Source organism: Mus caroli, chromosome 5 (genome assembly GCF_900094665.2).
Source record: "Mus caroli chromosome 5, CAROLI_EIJ_v1.1, whole genome shotgun sequence".
Taxonomy (NCBI): domain Eukaryota; kingdom Metazoa; phylum Chordata; class Mammalia; order Rodentia; family Muridae; genus Mus; species Mus caroli.
In genome coordinates this window covers 22,971,001-22,992,406 of record NC_034574.1, presented here as the reverse complement: position 1 = coordinate 22,992,406, position 21,406 = coordinate 22,971,001, and the positions used below count along the sequence as shown (strand labels likewise).

General features: G+C 38.8%; 1 protein-coding gene across 4 annotated transcripts in view; it reads right to left on the bottom strand.

Moving 5' to 3' along the window:
- Positions 1-21,406, bottom strand: part of Rbm33 (RNA binding motif protein 33) — a 99,597-nt gene that overhangs the window by 58,619 nt on the left and 19,572 nt on the right. For 2 of the 4 annotated variants that reach the window (XM_021161824.2, XM_021161823.2), the window contains exons 3-7: positions 20,305-20,353; positions 19,035-19,111; positions 16,797-17,109; positions 13,607-13,726; positions 3,923-4,094 (exon numbers count right to left, since the gene is read on the bottom strand). In XM_021161824.2, coding sequence (XP_021017483.1) covers positions 3,923-4,094; positions 13,607-13,726; positions 16,797-17,109; positions 19,035-19,111; positions 20,305-20,353 — 731 coding nt within the window. The remainder of the gene's footprint in view (positions 1-3,922; positions 4,095-13,606; positions 13,727-16,796; positions 17,110-19,034; positions 19,112-20,304; positions 20,354-21,406) is intronic. The other 2 variants (XM_029477709.1, XM_029477708.1) reach the window with 1 other exon arrangement.

Here is a 21,406-nt window from a genome sequence, read left to right as displayed (position 1 = left end):
CCACAGGTCTCTGGTCGCCAGTGAAAGTAGCCAGGATAATAGTTCAATAGACAAGATGTAAGGGTTGCCAAGCAGTTAAGACAAAGCAATAAAAAGTAATTTAATATGATGTGCCAGTAAGGCTGAACACAAAATTCAGAGTGACTGACTAGGAAGCTTGGCTTTCCCTCACAGCCATGCTGCTTTCAAAATGCTTCCTAGAGCAAGAGAAGCCACTGCTCTTCACTTCTGCGCAGAGTCTAGAGAAGAACCTGTCAAAGTAGCATTGTGTAGAGCATGCCCTGGCATTTTCATATATAATAAACCAATCTTTTACACACAGTCTAGCTCAACTGGGTTCTACCAGAGAATTACCACCTATGCCTGTGGCTTCCTCTGCACAAATGATTTATGTTCTAAATTCACAGCTGGATGTCATCCTTGGGAAGATGGAGAAAAGCATGACTTAAATAGATTTCTGTAAAATTTAACTTGCAGAAAAAAATCTGACTGTGAAAAGGGCTAACCAAGTAAATATGAATACCTTAGCCCCAAATCCTACTTTTATCTCAGCCTGAAGTAAATATCCCAATTTTTTATTTATCCTAAACAAGATTTTGCTCTTTAACATGGAGGGTCATGTGTGTGATATAGCGCTCTTCACACTTGAGACATGTGTCTCAAAGTGATCAAACTCCATTCTAAATCTCCAAAAGCTCGCTTCCCACACAAGCTGGCAGAGTCAGAAATGAGAAGTATCACAGCCACATCTGATTCTCAAGCAGCCAAGGGCTCTGAGGATTAACCAGTTATCTGTCACTAAAGGAGGACGGTGTTATTTGTGGGCGGGAGAGTTGGCTCAGAAGTCCGCACTGGTTGCTCTTCCAGAAGACCCAAGCTCAATGCCCAGCACCTACACAGTCATTCATAAACACCCCTAATTCCAGTTTCAGAGGATCTAGGCCCCCTTTCTGAGCTCCACACATGATAAACACACATTTATTTCAGGCAAACACTCAAAACATACAAAATAAATCTAATTTATTATAAGTTTTTATTTGTAGACAAAATGACAAAAAAAAAATCAAATGTTCAAAAGCTATGCATCACTAGAGAACACAGGGACTCTAGAAGAAACACGCTTTCATCTCAGTATAAAAGCAGGGAAACTGCTTTACAATCCAATAAACTTCATCTTGGGACTGGACACACAAAAACAAGCCTACAGATAACACTCATGTAAACTTCCAGCTCTCAAAGGCTGGGGCACCATCTTCCTCACCAAGCTTTCTATCTGTCCATCATCTGGGAATGTACAAGCCCTGTCAGGAAGCTTCCTCTCTCAGGAAACCAGTCTTCTGAGGAGTGGTAACATCCTTTGTATATTGAGAATGACCCAACTTTGAATGAAATTACTAGTAAATTTTCAAAACACGATGCTTCCTTAAATTAGAACTCTAAAGAAAAAAGAATTTTTAACATTTTTCTTTTGTTCAATTACCTAGTGAAATTACCACATACCACATTCTACAAAAATGCACTTAGTCCTTTTTAGAGGAAAAATACATTATCAAATTATTTCCCTTACAGAACTGCTCCTAAAGATTCCAGTTCCAGGGATATGACTTGTCTATAACAAAACAATCCTCCTAGCCTTTTGTCTCTGGAGAAGGCTGGTTATAGCTATCAGGTAGGTACCTTGAAAAGAAAGCAGATTTGACAGCTGTCATAAAAAAAAAAAATGAAAGTGTAAATGACTCTGAAGAGTCAAAAAAAAGTCCAAAAATAATAATAATAAGGAGTGACCAAACTAAAATATGAATACAGGCAAGTAAAATAAGGCAAAATAAAATATGAATACAGGCAAGTAGAACAATCCAGAACAGCCATGCTCACATCCTCAGAGAGAGATACAATGAATATTAATAACTGTGATGAGTTAGTGGTTGAAGGTAGCTTAGTGTCCACCTGGAGAATTTGTATGTGCCCCTGAAAGATACATGCTGCTTGCTCCTCTTTAGTAGTAAAAGCAAGCATATTGTGGTTTGAATGAGAATGGCCCTTATAGGTTAGCGAGTGGGGAAACCCCAAGTAAGTGAAGACCTGAGGAAATGTGCATTTTGTAATGTACACCATCATTTTGAGGACTCCAAGGCCAACTGATCCAGGGGAAATTGGCATGAATCATTACACCCAAATGTACCAGGCTCAAGAGGAATGGCAATGCTTTCTTTGGAGTCGGGAGTCCACTTATAGACAACTGGTCAGTGTGGGCAAAGACTAGCAGCAGCTTCCTCCTCCCAGATGTTTGTAACCTGAGACTTCTCTCTTATACAGACCTCCTATCAAGACTAGCTAAGCTCCCAGTTTCACTATGTTTGTCTGTCTTTTCTTCATTCCCTCACTGTTCCTAGCCAGGGTGCCAAGCTCCAAGCCTTGAATGACAAGGTACATAGGTTCATATATTTGAATGTTTGTCCCAGTTTGTAGAACTATTTGGGAAGGATTAGTAGGTGTGGCCTTGTTGGAAAAGATATGTCACTAGGGGCAGGATTTGAGTTTTCTGACTACTCACACCATTCCCAGTGTCTGTGTTGTTCTCTCTGGCCCCTAATTGTGGATCAAGTAACAATTCATGCTACCATACCTTCGCTGTGCCACAATGAACTCAAAGCCTCTGAAACTATAACCCCGATAATACTTTTTTTAAGTTCCTTTTGATCATGGCATTTTGTCATAGCAATAGAACAATAACTAATACAAACAATGGTGTTTCAAAACAATAAAGGGTGGCTCAGCAGTAAGGAGCACTAGCTGTTCTTCCAGAGGAGCTGGGTTCAATTCCTTGCACCCTCATGGCAGCTCATAACTATCTGTAATTCCAGTTCCAGGGGATCTGACACCCTCACAGACATACAAGCAGGCAGAACACCAATGTATATAAAATTTTTAAAAAATGATTTAATAAAAAACACACATTCACAGAGAGAAAGAGAGATGAGAGAGTTGAGGAGGGGGTGGGGGAGGGGGACTGACAGACCATCAAGGCAATGAGGCTTTGACCTTTATTTTTATCTAGACCAAAATAGAAAGGCAAGTAGACCCCCATGAGCTTTGCTTTCCTCTTGAGAAAGCCACCCTCTGTTGGTCTCTGTTCTTCTAAAGTCCAAGCAGAACCTGGAACACACTGAAAATACAATCTTCCTGGGCAATGCATGGGACTAAAGGCTCAAAAGGGCTGGTAGTGGCTCCAATACTGCTTTCAAAGCCCCAGGTCACTCTAGTCAGATACTTCTTCTACTACTAAGTAATACTCCCAGGCTCTGGGGTGACTATGACACTCCAGTATGCACCCAATGATCAGTGGGAAAGGACACAGAGTATACAGAGGGGTGGGGCTAATGCTCTCAGTCAGCAACAGTCTGAGAAAGGTCTTCAGCGGTAGGTACCTGACATTTAGTTAATGATCTCTGTTAACTAGTCACTGAATACCCAGAAACAACAAGCAGAGAAAACCCAAAAGAATGGCCATAAGGACATTACAAGTACAAAATAAAATCAATATGGCCAGAATTTAGCCCTGGCTACCTGAGGGACACAGTCCAGCAGAGAAGAGCCAAGCATGACCCTGCTACCACCTTAGTACAGTCAAGAACACAGGACACAAAGGTGAGTAGCATTAGGTCATATACTCTCAAAGAAAACGACTAAATAAATAAATACTTTTAAATATTTCAATCAAACACTTATAACCCAGAAGTGGTTGTTTGGCAAAATGTTGAGCATAGCACAACTGGGCACCAGCCTCACTTATACCATGCACCCTACCAATAATAAATCATAAAAAGATATGGAGAGATCTGAAGTGGAAATAAAGATCAAGGAAACAGGCCAAAGGGGGGGGGGTTAATTAATTTACCCACAGGCCAAAAACAAAAATTACCCAAAGTTTCTGGAATGTTCCTTCTCTCTCTAGTTACATCTGAAAGCCTAATAATTGTTCCTTCTTTCCTTTCAGTTTTAAAACGTAACCGTCCAGATTCCTCATCATCATCATCTTCTTCATCTGATTCTTCTTTTATGTCTTTCTGGAGTTCCAGGGTTTCCATTCCTCCCTACAGGCAGACAGAAGCAAAGAGAGAGAATGAGTACACAGTCACGTAAAATATAAGTACATTTCAAAGTTCCTGGTAAAAGGCTATGTGAAACCTGAAGCCAACTCCAGTAGGGAAAAACCTGCAAACTCCTGCCTATAGTTAATACATGAGGACCTCCCACTACTGCTACTTACACTTGCTTGAGAACAGATATCTGTTAAACATCCCTGCTGCCTTACAGCTAATTCAGACCACAGCAAAGTTCCTCATAACTTAAGTTGTCTATGACCATGAGGTAAGCTAACATCTGTAAACTCACCACTGAGAAAACACTAGTTAATAGCGCAGGACTCACCCGGAAGCTGTAATGGCTATTTCAGCCATGTAAGCTGAACAGTTCACAGACCCCAACCACATATTTTGATCTTCTGTCAGGAGAGCAGTCCCTAAGTCAGTTTGGGGTTTTGTGGTCACTACCCCTGCCCCTTCCCTACTTACTTCACTTTTCCTGTCTAGTATTAACTCAGCACAGACTTAGTGCTGAGACCAGTAAAAGACAAAAACCCATTTCTTCACACTAAAACCAGGTTTTATTTTAGCAGAGTCTCTTACAAGACTTTCCTCTAGTGCTAACCGAAACTAAAGCAGTTTTTACATATAGTTTTTCTTTTTGAGCTCCTATGGCCCTATCATCTCCCTCTTAGGTTAGTCTCAGTAGCCCACTGGCAGATGAAGACAGATACGTACTAAACATAAGGTTCATTTAAACATTTTCTACCACTGTAATAAAAAACTGCAGCTTGCCTCTTCATTATCATGAACGTTATCTTTACTCTTCAAAGAAACAAAGACATATTCTTAAGAAACTAAACCCATGGAAAATTATTGTTGATTTCCTTTCCTAAATATTCTCAATGCAAAAAGCTAACAAGTCAGACTCTATAACAAGTAGTATAAAAGGGAAAACAGATCCAGGAATCCAAATGCTGAGCATGGAGACTGACTTTACTTTCAGCCTAATGCCTATGGCTTTTCAGTGCTCTGAGGTTCAGCATACTGAAGAACTCTGCAGCACCAGAATTTCACATTCTTGCTAGGGTAATACTACCACTTCTGAATCATTGAGTACATATAGACAATCAGAATGAGTAGTATCGATGATGAGGCCTCAACACAGCATTGCCAAAAAGTCCCTGCTGTGCCTCCACATGCTCCGGCAGGACTACTCTGTGTTACACCAATGATATACACCAATGTATATCACTACATATATACCAATGACTGGAAATCCTTTTTAGAAGTAGATTCTGTCCTGGGAGGTCCAGGGTGGGGCCTGAGAGTCCACATTCCTAACAAGCTCCCAGGGAAGCCAATTCTTGGATCCATAGACCATGTTAGTAATATGACCACAGAAAAGAAATCATGTCTACCAAAGCAAAAACCTTAGTGCAGCAGTTATAATAATTATATTATTACTTCAACAGATGCAAAAGATTACTAAAGTTTGGTGTCCATTAGAAAATCACCACGAGCAAACTAGAACCAAAAAGAATTATCTTCAATCTGAGAGCAAATCTGATGAGCAATAAGGTGTCTTCTTCCCAGCACTAAAAATACAGCAAGGAAATCAGCTTTGAAGCAAGTTTTCTGCAGTACATAGCACCTGCACTGGAAGTCAGTAAGGCAAAATAAATAACAAGGATTCTGATTACAGAGAAAAAAATTAAAATGTTTACATTAACAGATAATTTATTAACATGTTAACTAGGGGAAGGGAGGGCTGGAGAGATGGCTAAGTGGTTAAGACTATATACTATTCACACAAAGGATCCAAACTAAATTTTCAGCACCCACATAAGGTAATTTACAACCACCAGTAACTCCAGCACTAGCAGGTCCAATACACTCTACTGGTATTCACAAACACCTGCACTCGTGTACATAACCAAATACACACACACACACACACACACACACACACACACACACTCTCTCTCTCTCTCTCTCTCTCATATACCAAAGAATATAAAAATAAAACCTTTAAAAATTTCAATCTTAAAATAATAAACATATCCATTTTTAATCTAGAGATACATGGCCATCTGCATTAAACCCCTAGCCAGACTTCTAGTAGATACTAATAAATCCATGACAGGAAAGAACCTAAGAAAAGAATTAACTTGGTGGATTTATACGACCTGGTTTCATGTTCTATTACTGCACCTGCTGGGGTGCTGGCATACAGACTTTATAAAAACAAATTGGTGCAGAAGAGCCTGCCAGTAAATAAATCAGCCAACAACACAAAAACTATAGTAATTTGATGGGAAAACTTACACAGCAAACAGTGAAATAGTTGGAAAAACATTTTTTCTTCAACACCATGATTACCTCTCACACCTCAAACACTATTAGATAAGGGAGCCTCTAAGGCTAATCTAACACTTGCTAATAATACAAAGCTTCCAGAAGAAAAGCGGGAGTTAATTTTATAATCATGGCATTGTCAACATTTTGGTAGATCACAAAATTACTTGGACATCATCCAACTTGTTTTCTACTTACAAAAATTAAATGTGAGGGCTGGATAGCTCAACAGAGGATTCAGGGGGGTCTGATGAGCCTCTTCTGAAACTCAAAGGCACTGTACACATGGCAAGGCAGCATGTATGCAAGCAAAGCTCCCATATACATTAAAAAAAAAATTTAAACCTAAATTTGTTTATACACATACCACCTGAACATGACTGATCTCATGTAAAACAAAACAACAAACAAACTTTAGAAAATAATGGTGTAATCAGAGATTCAAAAAAATTCACAAGTCACGTTTCTGCCAATGGATTTGAAATCTAGAATATACAGACACTTATCTAGCAACTTCTCTAGATTATAGACACTAAAATTATGCAATATAAACTATACATAGACAAATACACTGTCTATGTGGAATGCAAATATATAGACAATAATCTCAATGAAGAACTTATAAATTCTGTTGCTTATATAAACAGAAGTGACTAAACCCAAACCCATGAACGACAGACATAAAGTCCAAAAGATTGTATGTACAGTGATCAGTTATCATTAGCCATCAGAGAAGCAAACAAAACCCACAATGATGCAGTCATTGAAGGGCTGAAGAAAGAAACTGATACCAAATGGTGAGGAACAGTGAGGATTCTCAAGCAGAGGAAGGGTGTAAAATGACACAATCACTTTGGAAAAAAAAATTTTAATCACCCAAACAAACAAACAAAAAACCCAACACATGCTATCTACCTCAATTTTTCTACCAATACCTATATGGTTATATGGGTGTAGCTCAGTGGTATAGCCCCTGTTCAACATGCCTGAGATTCTAGGTTCACAGCACAGCAAACAAGTCAGGGAGCAGTTGGACTTCTAGTTTAGTAAGGTAAAAGAAACATAAGGTAGAAGAAACAGTAGTGTTAACCTCTGCAAAGCCTGGACTTGAGGAGGAGGGGAAGGGAAAGGAGGAAGGAAATGCTGTTTATTTGCACTGGGTGTTAATATCAAAGGTGTTTGTTTGTTTGTTTGTTTGAATCATTTAAATTGACAATTTAATCATTTCATTTATAGAATTATTGCATATGAGGCTAGAGAGAAGGCTCAGGGGTCAAAAGCATGCACTGTTTTTGCAGAGAGTTTGGTTCCCAGTAATTGTAGAGCTCACAACCACCTGTAATTTGAGCTCCATGGAATCTGACTCCTCTGGCATTCATGATACTGTGCTCATATGCTCATACTCACACACAGACATATACATGTGCATGTGCACACATACACATGCACAATCTTAAAAATAATAAAGTAAAAAATTTTAAATAAATACTTCACATGTCTGAAGAGCAGTAGGTCTCAATCTTCCTAATTTTAAGAACATTTAATGCAGTTAAAGGTGATTCGCCCAACCATAAAATTTTCATTGCTACTTTACAACTGTAATTTTACTACTATTATGAATTTTAATGTCAAATCTAGAGATGGAATTTTGCCAAAGGTGTTACAACCCACAGGCTGAGAACTGCTGCTCTAGAATTAGGTTTATTGTAAAGAATGTGGCTAACATATTTTTGTTGCTATTTTTAAAGATTTTTTTTTATTTATTTTTTGACTAAAATAAAATTTTATTGACTATTTTTGCATCGATATTCATAAGAGGAATTGGTCTGAAGTTCTTTCTTTGTTGGGTCTTTGTGATGTTTGTTATTAGCGTAACTGTAGCTTCATAGAACAAATTGGGTAGTGTTCCCTCTGTTTCTATTTTATGGAATAGTTTGAAGAGTATTGGTATTAGGTCTTCTTTGAAGGTCTGATAGAACTCTACATTAAACCCATCTGGTCCTGGGCTTTTTTTGGTTGGGAGACTTTTAATGACTGCTTCTATTTCTTTAGTGGTTATGGGACTGTTTAGATGGTTATCTGATCCTGATTTAACTTTGGTATTTGGTATCTGTCTAGATCCATTTCATCCAGATTTTCCAGGTTTGTTGAGTATAGGCTTCTGTAGTAGGATCTGATGATTTTTTTTAAATTTCCTCAGTTTCTGTTGTTATTTCTTCCTTTTCATTTCTGATTTTGTTAATCAGGACACTGTCTCTGTGCCCGCTGGTTATTCTGGCTAAGGGTTCATCTATCTTGTTGATTTTCTCAAAGAACCAGCTCCTGGTTTTGTTGAGTATTTATATAGTTCTTCTTGGTTCTACCTGGTTGATTTCAGCCCTGCATTTGATTATTTCCTGACCTCTACTCCTCTCGGGTATATTTGCTTCTTTTTATTCTAGAGCTTTCAGGTGTGCTAATCTGTTCATTGATGAGAGTGGGATATTGAAATCTCCCACTATTATTGTGTGAGATGAAATGTGTGCTTTGAGCTTTAGTAAAGTTTCTTTTATGAATGTGAGTGCCCTTGCGTTTGGAGCATAGATGTTCAGAACTGAGAGTTCTTCCTAGTACATTTTTCCTTTGATGAGTGTGTAGTGTCCTTCCTTATCCTTTTTGATAACTTTTGGTTGAAAGTCCATTTTATTAGATATTATAATGGGTACTCATGCTTGTTTCCTGGGACCATTTGCTTGGAAAGTTGTTTTCCAGCCTTTACTCTGAGGCAGTGTTTGTCTTTGACACTGAGGTACATTTCCTGTATGCAGCAAAATGCAGGGTCCTGTTTATGTATCCAGTCTGTTAATCGATGTCTTTTTATTGGAGAACTGAGTCCATTGATGTTAAGAGATATTAAGGAAAAGTGATTGTTGCTTCCTATTATTTATGTTTTATCTTCTTTTGGGTTTCCTGAAAAATGATTACGTTCTTGCTTTTTCTATGATGTAGTTTCCCTCCTTGTGTTGGCATTTTCCATTTATTATCCTTTGTAGGGCTGGATTTGTGGAAAGATATTGTATAAATTTGGTTTTGTTATGTAATATCTTGGTTTTTCCATCTATGATAATTGAATTTTGCTGGGTATAGTAGTCTGGGCTGGCATTTTTCTTCTCTTCGGGTCTATATGACATCTGCCCAGGATGTTCTAGTTTTCATAGTCTCTGGTGAGAAGTCGGGTGTAATTCTGATAGGTCTGCCTTTATATGTTATTTGGCCTTTCTCCCTTACTGCTTTTAATATTATGTATTTGGTGTTTTGACTATTATGTGATGGGAGAAATTTATTTTCTGGTCCAGTCTATTTGGAGTTCTGTAGCTTCTTGTATGTTTATGGGCACCTCTTTCTTTAGGTTAGGGAAGTTTGCTTCTATAATTTTGTTGAAGATATTTACTGGTCCTTTAAGTTGGGAATCTTCATTCTCTTCTATACCTATTATCCTTAGGTTTGGTCTTATAATTGTGTCATGGATTTCCTGGATGTTTTGGGTTAAGAGCTTTTTGCATTTTGCATTTTCTTTGACTATTGTGTCAATGTTTTCTATGGTATCTTCTGCACCTGAGATTCTCTCTTCTATCTCCTGTATTCTGTTGGTGATGCTTGCATCTATGACTCCTGATCTCTTTCCTAGGGTTTCTATATCCAGGGTTTTCTCCCTTTCTGATTTATTGTTTCTATTTCCATTTTTAGATCCTGGATGGTTTTATTCAATTCCTTCACCTGTTTGGTTGTCTTTTCCTGTAATTCTTTTAGAGATTTTTGTGTTTCCTCTTTAAGGGCTTCTACCTGCTTACCTGTGCTCTCCTGTATTTCTTTAAGATAAGAGTTTTTATGTCCTTCTTATAGTCCTCTATCATCATCATGAGATGTGATTTTAAATGAGTCTTGCTTTTCTGGTGTGTTGGTGTATTCAGGTCTCATTGTGGTGTGACAACTGCATTCTAATGATGCCAAGTAGCCTTGGTTTCTGTTACTTATGTTCTTGCCTTTGCCTCTCACCATCTGGTTATCTCTGGTGTTAGCTGGTCTTGCTGTCTCTGACTGTGGCTTGTCCCTCCTGCAAGCCTGTGTGTCAGTACTCCTGGAAGATCAGTTCTCTCTGGGAGGAATTTGGGTATGGAGAGCTGTGGTATAGGGTCAGCTCCAGGGTGTAGACAGAAACCAGAAGTATCCTGTCCCCAGCTGTTCCTTAGTTCCTGTGTCCTGATGGCTCTGGGAGGGTCCCTCTTAGGCCAGGAACTTGAACAGAAGTGGTAGGTTTACCTGTGCTCACAAATCAGGGCTCCCGGGAGACCAGCTCTCTCCTGGCGGTATTTGGGTATGGAGCCCTGTGGCACAGGATCAGCTCCAGGCGCAGAAGGAACCCTACCTAATATCAGGGTTTTAAGAGACTATTCCAATCTTTTCTCTGATTGCTGGGTGTAAAACAGGAGCCTTTCCCTTAAGCTGAATTATACTTTTCTTTTTGCACCTTACTCTCAGTCTTTGAAATAAATTAAAGAAGAAAAAAATAAAACTAGTGTAAGAGACTCTTCTTGATATTCATAAAATAAATATATTTTTTTAAAAGTTGTGCTTTCCTGAAGGGTAATGGGATTGTCCCTCATCAATGAAAATAAGGTAAGGTAGAAAGATGGGAAATTATGGGACAGAAAGTTATGAAACAGAAAAAGAACCCCTCTCTGGTGTTTGGGTGAGATCTCTTGCCAGTGGAAAACCACAGATTCTAACACAATTACCAAGATTCATTGTGAGAGCTTCCAACAGAAAGAACACAATATTCCTTTTATGCAAATATTTTTTAAAAACTATTGTTAGAATAACAATGAATCACTTTTAAGGCCCTGAGTTTGGCTTTACTCCTTTTTCCAGATATTTTATGAGAATATTTTATTAACTTTAGTTTACATGAAAACATTCTAACCCCATCAGCAACTCCTCCTATGACCTCATCAGTTAAAATCCTATCAAAGCACTTCAGGAAGCACAGTATAATCTCATTTAAATTCTTCAGCACTCTTAAGAATTTGCTAATATAAGTGTAAAAAGACATGTCATACAGTGTGCCTCATACTGGGAGGCAGGGTTTCTATCTTTTCTCTAGGAGTCTTCCCTTTAACCCTGTGCAATCTCTCTTTGTCTTCATGAACTCTAAATATGCTCCATACTAACTCACTCTAAAATTATTTCTTGTGGTAAAGCCAAAAATGCCAGCTTCACCTAACTGGAGGTCTCTGAAAAGACATCAGGCAGGTAGCTGTGTAGAGCTGTAGAGCTTGCATCCCACAGATGCTGGCAAAATGGTAAGCTGGATATATGCATGCATAAAAACTGAATCATTTGAGATGTAAATGGCTAATTCACTGAATGTAAACTATTATAGTGAGTGTGAGAGGGGTGATGGGGGGGTGCATCCAGGAGGTCACTGTGTGTCTTCTATCAGTCTCTTATTTACTCCTTTAAACTAACCCAAAAATTACTATTTCTGCTAGGCTATCTGGCCAGTGAACATCAGGATCCACTTGTCTACAACACCCCAATGCCTGGGCTAAAAGAAAACTGGTCACAACTAACTAATCCCACAGTCTAAAAACAATCGTTAAGGATAATTTCTCTTCATCCAAACTTTGGTTGTGTTTAGATTTACAAACAAGCAAGGGAGGAGCTGAGGGGAGAGTATATCACCTAGCTTTTCTCAATTATCAGACATGTCTTCCCATGCTCAACAGCAAAAGAAAGGCTTGGGTTCCACTCCTACATCTTCCAGCAGTCTTGATTTTGCCAGTATTAAAATAGGTTTTAATTCTTACCTTATTGAATATATTTTCATGAGCTTATAGCTCATTTACTTATCCTGTGAGGACATATGATATATGCACAAAATTGTTTCCATGCCAACCTTTGACCACCTCCTTGGCAGCCTTATAACTGCTCTGCTCCCTGCTTTCAGGTCTTCTTGATTTCTTTCTCAAGTGTCTTTGCAGGCCTAAGATGGGTCATCAATGTGCTAAGTGGAATGATACTGAACATTTTAGGAAACCAGACTGCCTGTTCTGAGTCTTCTTCAACTTTGCCATGGTTCCCTGGATTAGATACATTCTTCTACAACTGTACAACTGGGATGAAGAGTCTCTTACCCTAGTCTTATTTTTTTCTCTATGTTTTTACTGTATTTCAAAGAGACACAAAGTATAAAAAGTAAACTCAAATTCAGTTTAGGGAAAGGCTTCTGTTTTACCTACCCTTACAGAGTGCTAGGTGGCTTTGGTGGATATATTCTCTAGCAAGCAGAAGAGAACATTAAGGAAAGTATTAGAGGAAGAAAAAATGTTAAGCTTTAACAATTTACCCAGGGATAAGAAGACTTTATGACCTGTTACAGACCTAGCCACAGTAGCTACCAATTCTCAGTGAGACAGGAGCTCATGATTACTAGAAACCACTCTTCTTTCAAGAGTACTTCAAAGGTCATTCTTCTACACAGCCTTAGACATGGGCCCTCCCCAGGAGGACCTTTCAGTACTCAGGACCCTTCAGAACAAGTCTGAGCCTCTCTCCTGGGAGCTATCACTTTCTGCTATGCCCAACAATAATTTTCAGTACCTTCCTTCCTATGTTAAACTGCATTCTGGAGACAGAATGTTTCAGTGCTTAAGACAGAACCTAAGGCAGGTAACTTTGCATTGTTTCTTGAATAATGGTGCAAATTAGCTAATATTAACTAATTAAAATAATTATAGCACTAATTTCAAAGCAGTGACATTAACACTTTTAAAAATCAGCCCTGTGTCAGCCTGATGAACTGAGATTGACCCCTCAAAACAAGCTGCCTCATGTGTGTACCATGCACAGATACTCACAGGCAAGCAAGCAAAAACACACACACACACACACACACACCATACATATGCAATAATAAAAAGAAACAAACAAGCACTTCCACTCAAGAGCACACACTTCTCACAGGCACCAGAACTCACTTCTCTAGGCCCAGGCTTGGGCTTCTACTACAAGGCACACAGTTCGGAGACGCATAGACTTTACACTAATACTTTAAAAAAAAAAAGGTTCTCATTTTGATTCTGGAAGAAAAGAAACTCAGGAAACTGTAGAAGTTGAACAAGTACCTCGTGGGTCTCAGAAGCAACCTGGGAATCAGTAATCTCATCTAAGTCATCTTCAGCCTCACAGTCTTCCCGCACTTGCAGCCCTTGTTGCCCACCATAAGCCTGCAAATATTCTTCATCCTAACGGCCATTAAAGAGAAGAAACATTTTTCTCACAAAGCTTTTGGTTGTTTCAACCACTTTTCACTTACGATTCATGCAGAGTTATTTTAACACATTCTACTGTGGGGATGCCCTGACAGAGCACATAGCAAAAGAGCTTCCTCTGCACAGTCATGCAAACCAAACATACATGCTGCTGCAGCGATGAGAGCAACAACTGCTCAGCTTCAGAGCCCCGGATGAGCAGCTCTCACATCTGCCCAAAGGAAAAAAGCCTTACAAGACCCAGGCTTGTGTGCTCACTGAAGAGTTGGCCAGAGCAGGAGCTGGTCTCTATGCCCCTTGCCAACCTGAGGCCAACAGCAAAAGCAGGAGTGGGGCGGTTTGACAAAGTGTTTTTCACAAATCACACTACAAGTGGATTCTTCATCAAGCCTTTCTTTCTCTTGGGTGAGGTTTTGGATGAAATGGAAAGGGCTTATCAGTAGGCAAGCTTGTTCCTTCTGAGTTCAGGCAAGGTAGAAGACAAGGTGACCAGAGAACACCACACTGACAAAGAAAGCAGACTGATACTGGCATTGCCTACAAGTAATGAGGTGGGGAGAAATGACCCTCCTGCTTCTCAAGATGATTCTGAGAGTGCATTCCACTTTGCACAAAAACTGTTAGCATCCCATCAAAGCAACATTTCAGCCAAATCCACAATGTATCATTCTGCTACTCTTTACACAAATGGGAAATTTGAACATGATTTTAAAACAATGTTTTATGAAATCTCATTCAATACTAACTTCACAGTGAATATACTTTAATGTCACCAACAAATACGATTCTCTTGGCTACTGAGCAATAGTTCTTGCTGCTACCAGAGTATAAATGCTAAAACGCAGTCACACTCACCAACAATGGTGCTTGCAAAATTCACTTAACAACGCTAAGCAATCTCTCAACATCCCTGGGATCTCCCATTCTTCACATGTGGCAGTATCCCTTCCAGTTACAAAGTGTGGCCTTATGGATTCTATAGCCAGTTCTGCAACAAATGCATAGTTTTGGTGGTAGGCTCTCACAGAAAGCCAATGCTTGTAGGGTCACATTTCAGAGTTAATTCTGGCTTTGAAGAGCAGGTCAACAAATACTGACTAGGACAAGGAACCAGATTAAACCACTGAATAAACTACATACCTGTAGGGTACATGGGGACAGAATCTATTCGTGTGTTTGCCGGTCTAATAGCAACATGCACATCAGGGACGTCTAAGACAGATTGAAGCTGCTGGACAAGAGCAAAGCACTCCACAGCTTAATTCTGATTTCTTCCCACCCAGAGTAGTCAGTCACTTCAGACACTATCACTGTGGCATCCATGGAGAGAGAAGATAATAGCTTTATCTCCAACACCAGACTGCCACTGCTCACAGAACATTCAGGTATGAAATATTAGCATACTTAAAATTTCTAAGTGAAACTTTAAAAGTTTCTGAGGTTTTTTTTTTTAATATGAAAAAAAGTAATTCATTTTCATGTAAGAGTTCTATAACAGTTTAAATTTAAATATTTTATTCTTTTCAGTACCTGAATCTTGGACCACAAGATGCTAAATTATTTAAATGGATTTTGTATATTCCTGGGACTTTAAGTGGTCCTAAGTTGGACAAGGATATATGTAAGGGAAATTTTCTCACTGATTACAAGTTCTCTCATTACAAGTCCCCAAGAACTATGTAAGTGAGCAAACTCACCCTAGCCACACTTTCCACTCCGTGAGTACTTCCTCTATTCTATGCTTTTTATGGTTCAACAATATTTATATGAATTACAATTAGTAAAGATGTGCTGACTATTTAAAGAGTAGAGGACCAAAGAAATGAACAGCTAATATTACAAATGAATAGTAATAGTCAAACACTAGAAGAAAACCACATTTTCAAAAGACCTTGGGTTAAACAAGCAGTTTGAATTACGGTGTCTCTCATAAGCAAGCAGTACCAGGAGACACTACCTATCTACTGACTGATTACTAGAATACATCCTTACAGGACCACAGACAGCAGCAGGCTCCATGATGCTGTTTCATGACTCCAACTACACACACTTTCAGAAGAACAAGCCTCAACTTCCTGAGACACCAAAGCCCAGTTTGACTGAACGAAGTATTTTCAGACTCTGTATCATCAACCCCTAGTAAAGGAGGCTGTTACGTTACATAAAAGACCAAGACTTATTAGCTGTTGACCAATGTTCTCAAATGCAAGCACACACTAAATGATGGTACCACAATCCAGGGTGCTACTCCACCAACAAGGCTTCTACACACCTCTTTTCCTCTCTGCCTACATAGAACCCCAATGAAATGAAACCCTTAGGCATTACACAATGCAGCAATAACATCTTTCCAGCATGAATGTCATCAGGAGCTTTTTAAAAACACAAACCTCTTCTGATAATTATGACAAACAACTAACCTGCCACCAGAAGCCAATTCCTTCCTGGTGTTTAATAAAAATAAACGCTACCTACTAAAGAGATCTTTCTGAAACGAAGACCAGAACCACCTTAGCTTGCTGATTACAGATAGATAACAAATTATATGTGACATTTTCTAAACTAACCTCAACCTCTTTATTCATGTTTAGACAGTTCTCAGTATGAAAGGGATGAATGAAGACAGGACATCAATCACTGTGGAATATTAACACCTTAAAGATGTCTTTAGCAGGTCAATAATCTTTTCACCTTAGAAGGACTTTATCAGATCTTGTCTAAAGCCTGGATAAAGGCTCTGCATTAAGTACTTCTAACATTGACAGTGTGCTTCCACCACACAAAGCTGTTTTCTTCCTTAGGGTACAATCCTCAAGGTCACAATTCTTTGCAGCTTTCCCGAATGACAAAGGAGCATTACCAGTGGCCAAACAAGCTGTCAACACAAACTTTGTCATAGCTCTGATAAAGAAACTGGCAGACAGTGATAATAAGGTCTAATTTCTCTCCTTCCCATGGGAGGTAAATAGATTTTAAATCAGCCTAGAAACCTATGTGCAGGAAGCCATGTTATCTTTGGCCATTCAAAAGAGAAAAGACTCACTGTAAATTCATCTAAAGGTTCATTGATTTCGATGTCCAGCACTTCATCACTGTACAGCTGCTCCTCCTCTGGCTCATCCCCATATTCTATTTGGTCTTCTGTCAACTCTGCATCATGGCCTTCATACTGTCCTTCCTCTGGGTACTCTTGAGTATACAGTTCTTGTTCCTCAGGTTTGTGGTAGGCTAGCTCATCATCTCCTTGTTCATACTCAGATTCCTGTTCTCCGGATTGGTCATTGGTGTTGTCAGACAGCTCAAATGATGTTACTATGCCAGAGGTGGTGTTCAGACTGATGGTGACACCCTGAGAACTAGATGACAAAACACAACAAAAGATACACTGAGAGGAGGCTCAAAGCTGCAGCATTAACTAAGTGAGTTATGAGACTTAATCACAGCTAACAAAATACCCCACTAGGTAAGTGTACTTTAACAATCTGTAAAACACAATTGCACTAGATTCTAAGTAGCCCAGGCCACTGACCCACAATGCAGATGGCATCTCCACTTCTCAGCTCTGTTAACTGACTAAAAAATGAATTCAGTCAGATGAAGAAGCTGGTCTGGCTTACAAACATCCAATGCTAAAACTAAACACTTTGCATTTCCATCTACTTTTATAAAATGAAACAGACTCTGTCTGGTTGAACTGCTAACAGAAAACAAGAATACTACTCTATACTCAGAAAAAGCATAGACTTGTTTGTAAGAGTCATTCACATTTATCTTTGGTGTGTGTAATTTGGTATGTGCACTGCATATATGCTTGTTTCCCACAGGCCAGAAGAGAGCACAGGATCCCCTGAAACTGGAATTACAGGTGATTATAGGTGCTGATGTCGATACTGGAAAACAAATAGAGAATCCTCTGAAAGAACACTAAATACTCTTAACTGCTAAGCCACTTCTCCAGTAACCAGAGTTAGAATGGTAAAAACAATTTGCCCCCCCCCCCAAAAACATGATAAGCTATTTAGAAAATCAAAACATTAAGTATCTGTGTAAAAGTATATCTCAACATCCAAATAAATGCTAGTCACAAATATATTTTTAAAAATAACTGATACAGCACCAGGTGTGGTAGCTCATCTATAATGCCAGTACTCAGGATGCTGACACAGGAGGATTGACATGAGTCAGAATAGCCTAAACTACAATATGATCCTTGTCTCAAAAACTAAACTCAACAAACTAGTAATTTCTTCATAAGAGAGCAAAGGGTCTTAAGGCCACAAAACCCTTATTATACGTAATTGTTATCGCTACCTACTGAAGTGCAAACATTTCAAAGTAAGAGTTCAAATGTAGGGACTGGAGATGTGGTTCAACTGTTAAGAACACTGGCTTGTTCTTCTAGAGGACCCAAGTTCTAGTCCCAGTACCCACAGAGTTGCTCACAATCATTTGTACCTCCAGTTTCAGAGGATCTGACACCCTTCAGGTCTCAGAAGTCACAAGTGCTACACAGACATATTCAGACAATTCTTTAAAATTAGGTTAAATATATGTACTTAAACACACACACACTCACACATACACACACACTCACACATACACACACATGAGATTTCAGATTCAAGACCACAAAGTAAATCTTTGGTCATAGCAAGTAGCCTATACAGCAAAGCTGAGCACAACATAGACTTCAAACATCTTGCCAAACTCCAAAGATACATTTCAAGGCCAACTTCACTCAAAAGATCTAAATACAATTAGTGATATCAATGAAGAGACTTGGAAGTATACTTTTAGTCACAAACCATGTGAAAAAACAGGTTTCAAATCTATGGCCTTCATATGATGCATCTGCAATCACATTTATAACCCAGAAGGATGTGTATATTTTCCCCATGTTTCCGCCTAAAACAGAAAAATGAGTATTTCTAAGTACTTCTCTGGAGTAGTATCAATTAAAAACTGTCTGAAAAGGAAAACAAAATCAGCAATATCAAACTGCAGTCACCTGCATCAAGTCAGAGACCACTACACTCCAGGCAGAGAGCGCTGAGCTTTCACAACATTCCCTGAAAGGCATACATGACTTTAAGCCAGTGACCTACTTATGGGAACAATCTATATAGCTTCTAAATCAGAATACAACAATATCTTGTTCAAAATTTAATTGTACATCACCAATACCACATTATTCAATTACTCATTATAATACAAAATATATACACAATTCTCATCAACTTAGTTAAGTATGGTCCAGTTTTAATAAGCTAATATTGAGTACCTGAAGTCTTCTTCATCTTCATTATCACTCTGTAACAGATCATCATTCAGCTCTTCATCTGACAAATCCGACTGATTCTAATTCAAAGAAGAAATATAATTAACACGTGTCAGTTCCATAAGAAGCCTTGTTACAAGCACAAGCTCACCCTGAGAGGGCTGTTTCTAACCTCCTACTGCTCCACCTCTTGCCATCCTCCAGGTTTACTCAGCCTGGCATTACCACAGAGAATCTGGAAAGCCCACATACAACCTACTGGCTAACCCCTGAGAAATTTTCAATGCCACAGACAAGTAAATAGCAAGCAAACATAATGGTCACATTTATTATAATTCTAGCACAAAAGAAAAAGGTTAGGTAAGACATCCCTGGAAGGGAATCTGTTAACAACTTTTTCTTAACCAGAATAAACACAAATGGCTGCCTTGCCTGGCATGATGACATGTCTTTAATACCAACACGTGGAGGCACGGGTAGGCATTGCTCTATAAGTTGAAGGTCAGCTTCAAAAAAGAATGGTAATCTTAAAATGACTAATAATGACAGAAAAAAAATCTCAAGTTTTTAAACAAGACAAAAGATACAAATCTGATACAAGCTGTTTTTAAGGTCACTGGATCAGAAAGTAAACCAATTAGAAACATAACTTTGGCTTTCCCAAATAGATGACATGAAAATACAAATAATAGCTCAGGTCTTCCAACATTATCACCCATTTCTATAGCATGTAGAGGCATCAGAGTGATCTGCTAGAGTTCTAAATTCTAGGCTGGGTTAAACATGTCTCAATATTCTAGACAGAGGGGTGGTTCAACTTTCTTCCTCTACTAAAAGTATTCCTAAGTCTAAAAGGGGCATATCCTTCCAAAGGGCAGACACACACACACACAAACTTTAAGTGAAGAAAGAAAAACTGACTTGATTTTTTACTTCTTAAATGAAACAGTAAGTGTCTGACATCTACAGCTTGTAAAACTGGAAAAACTTAACTGTGTATTTTGTTTGTTTGTTTGTTTTTTTCGAGACAGGGTTTCTCTGTGTAGCCCTGGCTGTCCTGGAACTTTTATTACAGTACTAATAGTCAATAATAATTCTAGGGAAAAAGACCTTATCTATTTCAATCGACAGCAACAAAACAATCACTCCATTTACAAACTTCTGGTCCATGTTCGGCTTTCTAAAAAGTCTACCCCATATACAAGTGATGGTGGTGGTGTGGGTGTGTCCCTGGGTTTTTTGGTTTTTTGGTTTTTTTTTTTGGTTTTTTTACCTTTTTGCCAGACAGTAAATCTTCTCCAAGCAAGTCATCTTCCAGTTCACTGGGGAAAGAAAAATGCAAAATGTCACTCCTATTAGACTAGAAAATGAACAGTAGTCACTCAGAAATCCAGTAAAGGCTCCAGGATGAGAACTTCCAGGTAGCTACACTTTCCTTCCTCTACAAAAAGAATAGATATTCTTAAGGATACATGGACAAGTCTGTCTGTCAGCTAAGGACAGGCTCAATACAGAAGGTGGCTTACTAGACTTAAGCTCAGCACTGTAGAAAGTACTTTATTCCCTCTGAATCTGCTGAATAATCAAATAATCAAGAAAAACACCTAAAGCTTCCCCCGTCTTTAAAAACTTATGATGTGAAGAAAAAGGTGTTCAATATCATTAATCAGGAAGGAAAAACACACACACAAGAAATCACCTGATACTCATCCAACTAGCAGAAACCAAAAGGAACTTAAAATATTTGAGCAGAAGCAGTGAGTGGCTCAGCAGTTAAGAGCACCTCCTCCTGCAGATGATGAGTTCAGTTCCACGCACCCTTATCAGGGAACTTCAAGTATAGCTCAGAGGATTCAACACTCCTTTCTGGCTTCCAAGAGCACTGCACTCACATGGCATGCATACATGGCATGCATACATGCATGCGCACGCGCTCACACTCACTCACTCACACACACACACACACACACACACACACTTACCTTAAATATTTTAAAGAAAAATTTTAAATTATGTAACTAAGGAGTGTGGAATGGAAATCATAGTGGTCACTTGCCAGGTTCAGGTCTCCCAGCATGCTTTTGTGATAAAGTGCCTAGGAACAGGTTTTCTCAAGATTCCAGAGGGAACCTTTAACACATCAAGGTTTAAATACTTCCCACTGCCTTATGAAAGGAGGCCATTTCCGTTCAGGTATATAAGTATTCCCTCTTCTCCCCATTCCCATTTGTTATCTTTGTTCCCAAAATAGTTCTGTTTCTACATTCTTATGTATGTTCTGAAAGAACTAGAAACAAAATGTTAAAGTATCTAGTTCTGAAAGAACTAGAAACAACAATGTTATAGTATCTAGTTCTGAAAGAACTAGAAACAAC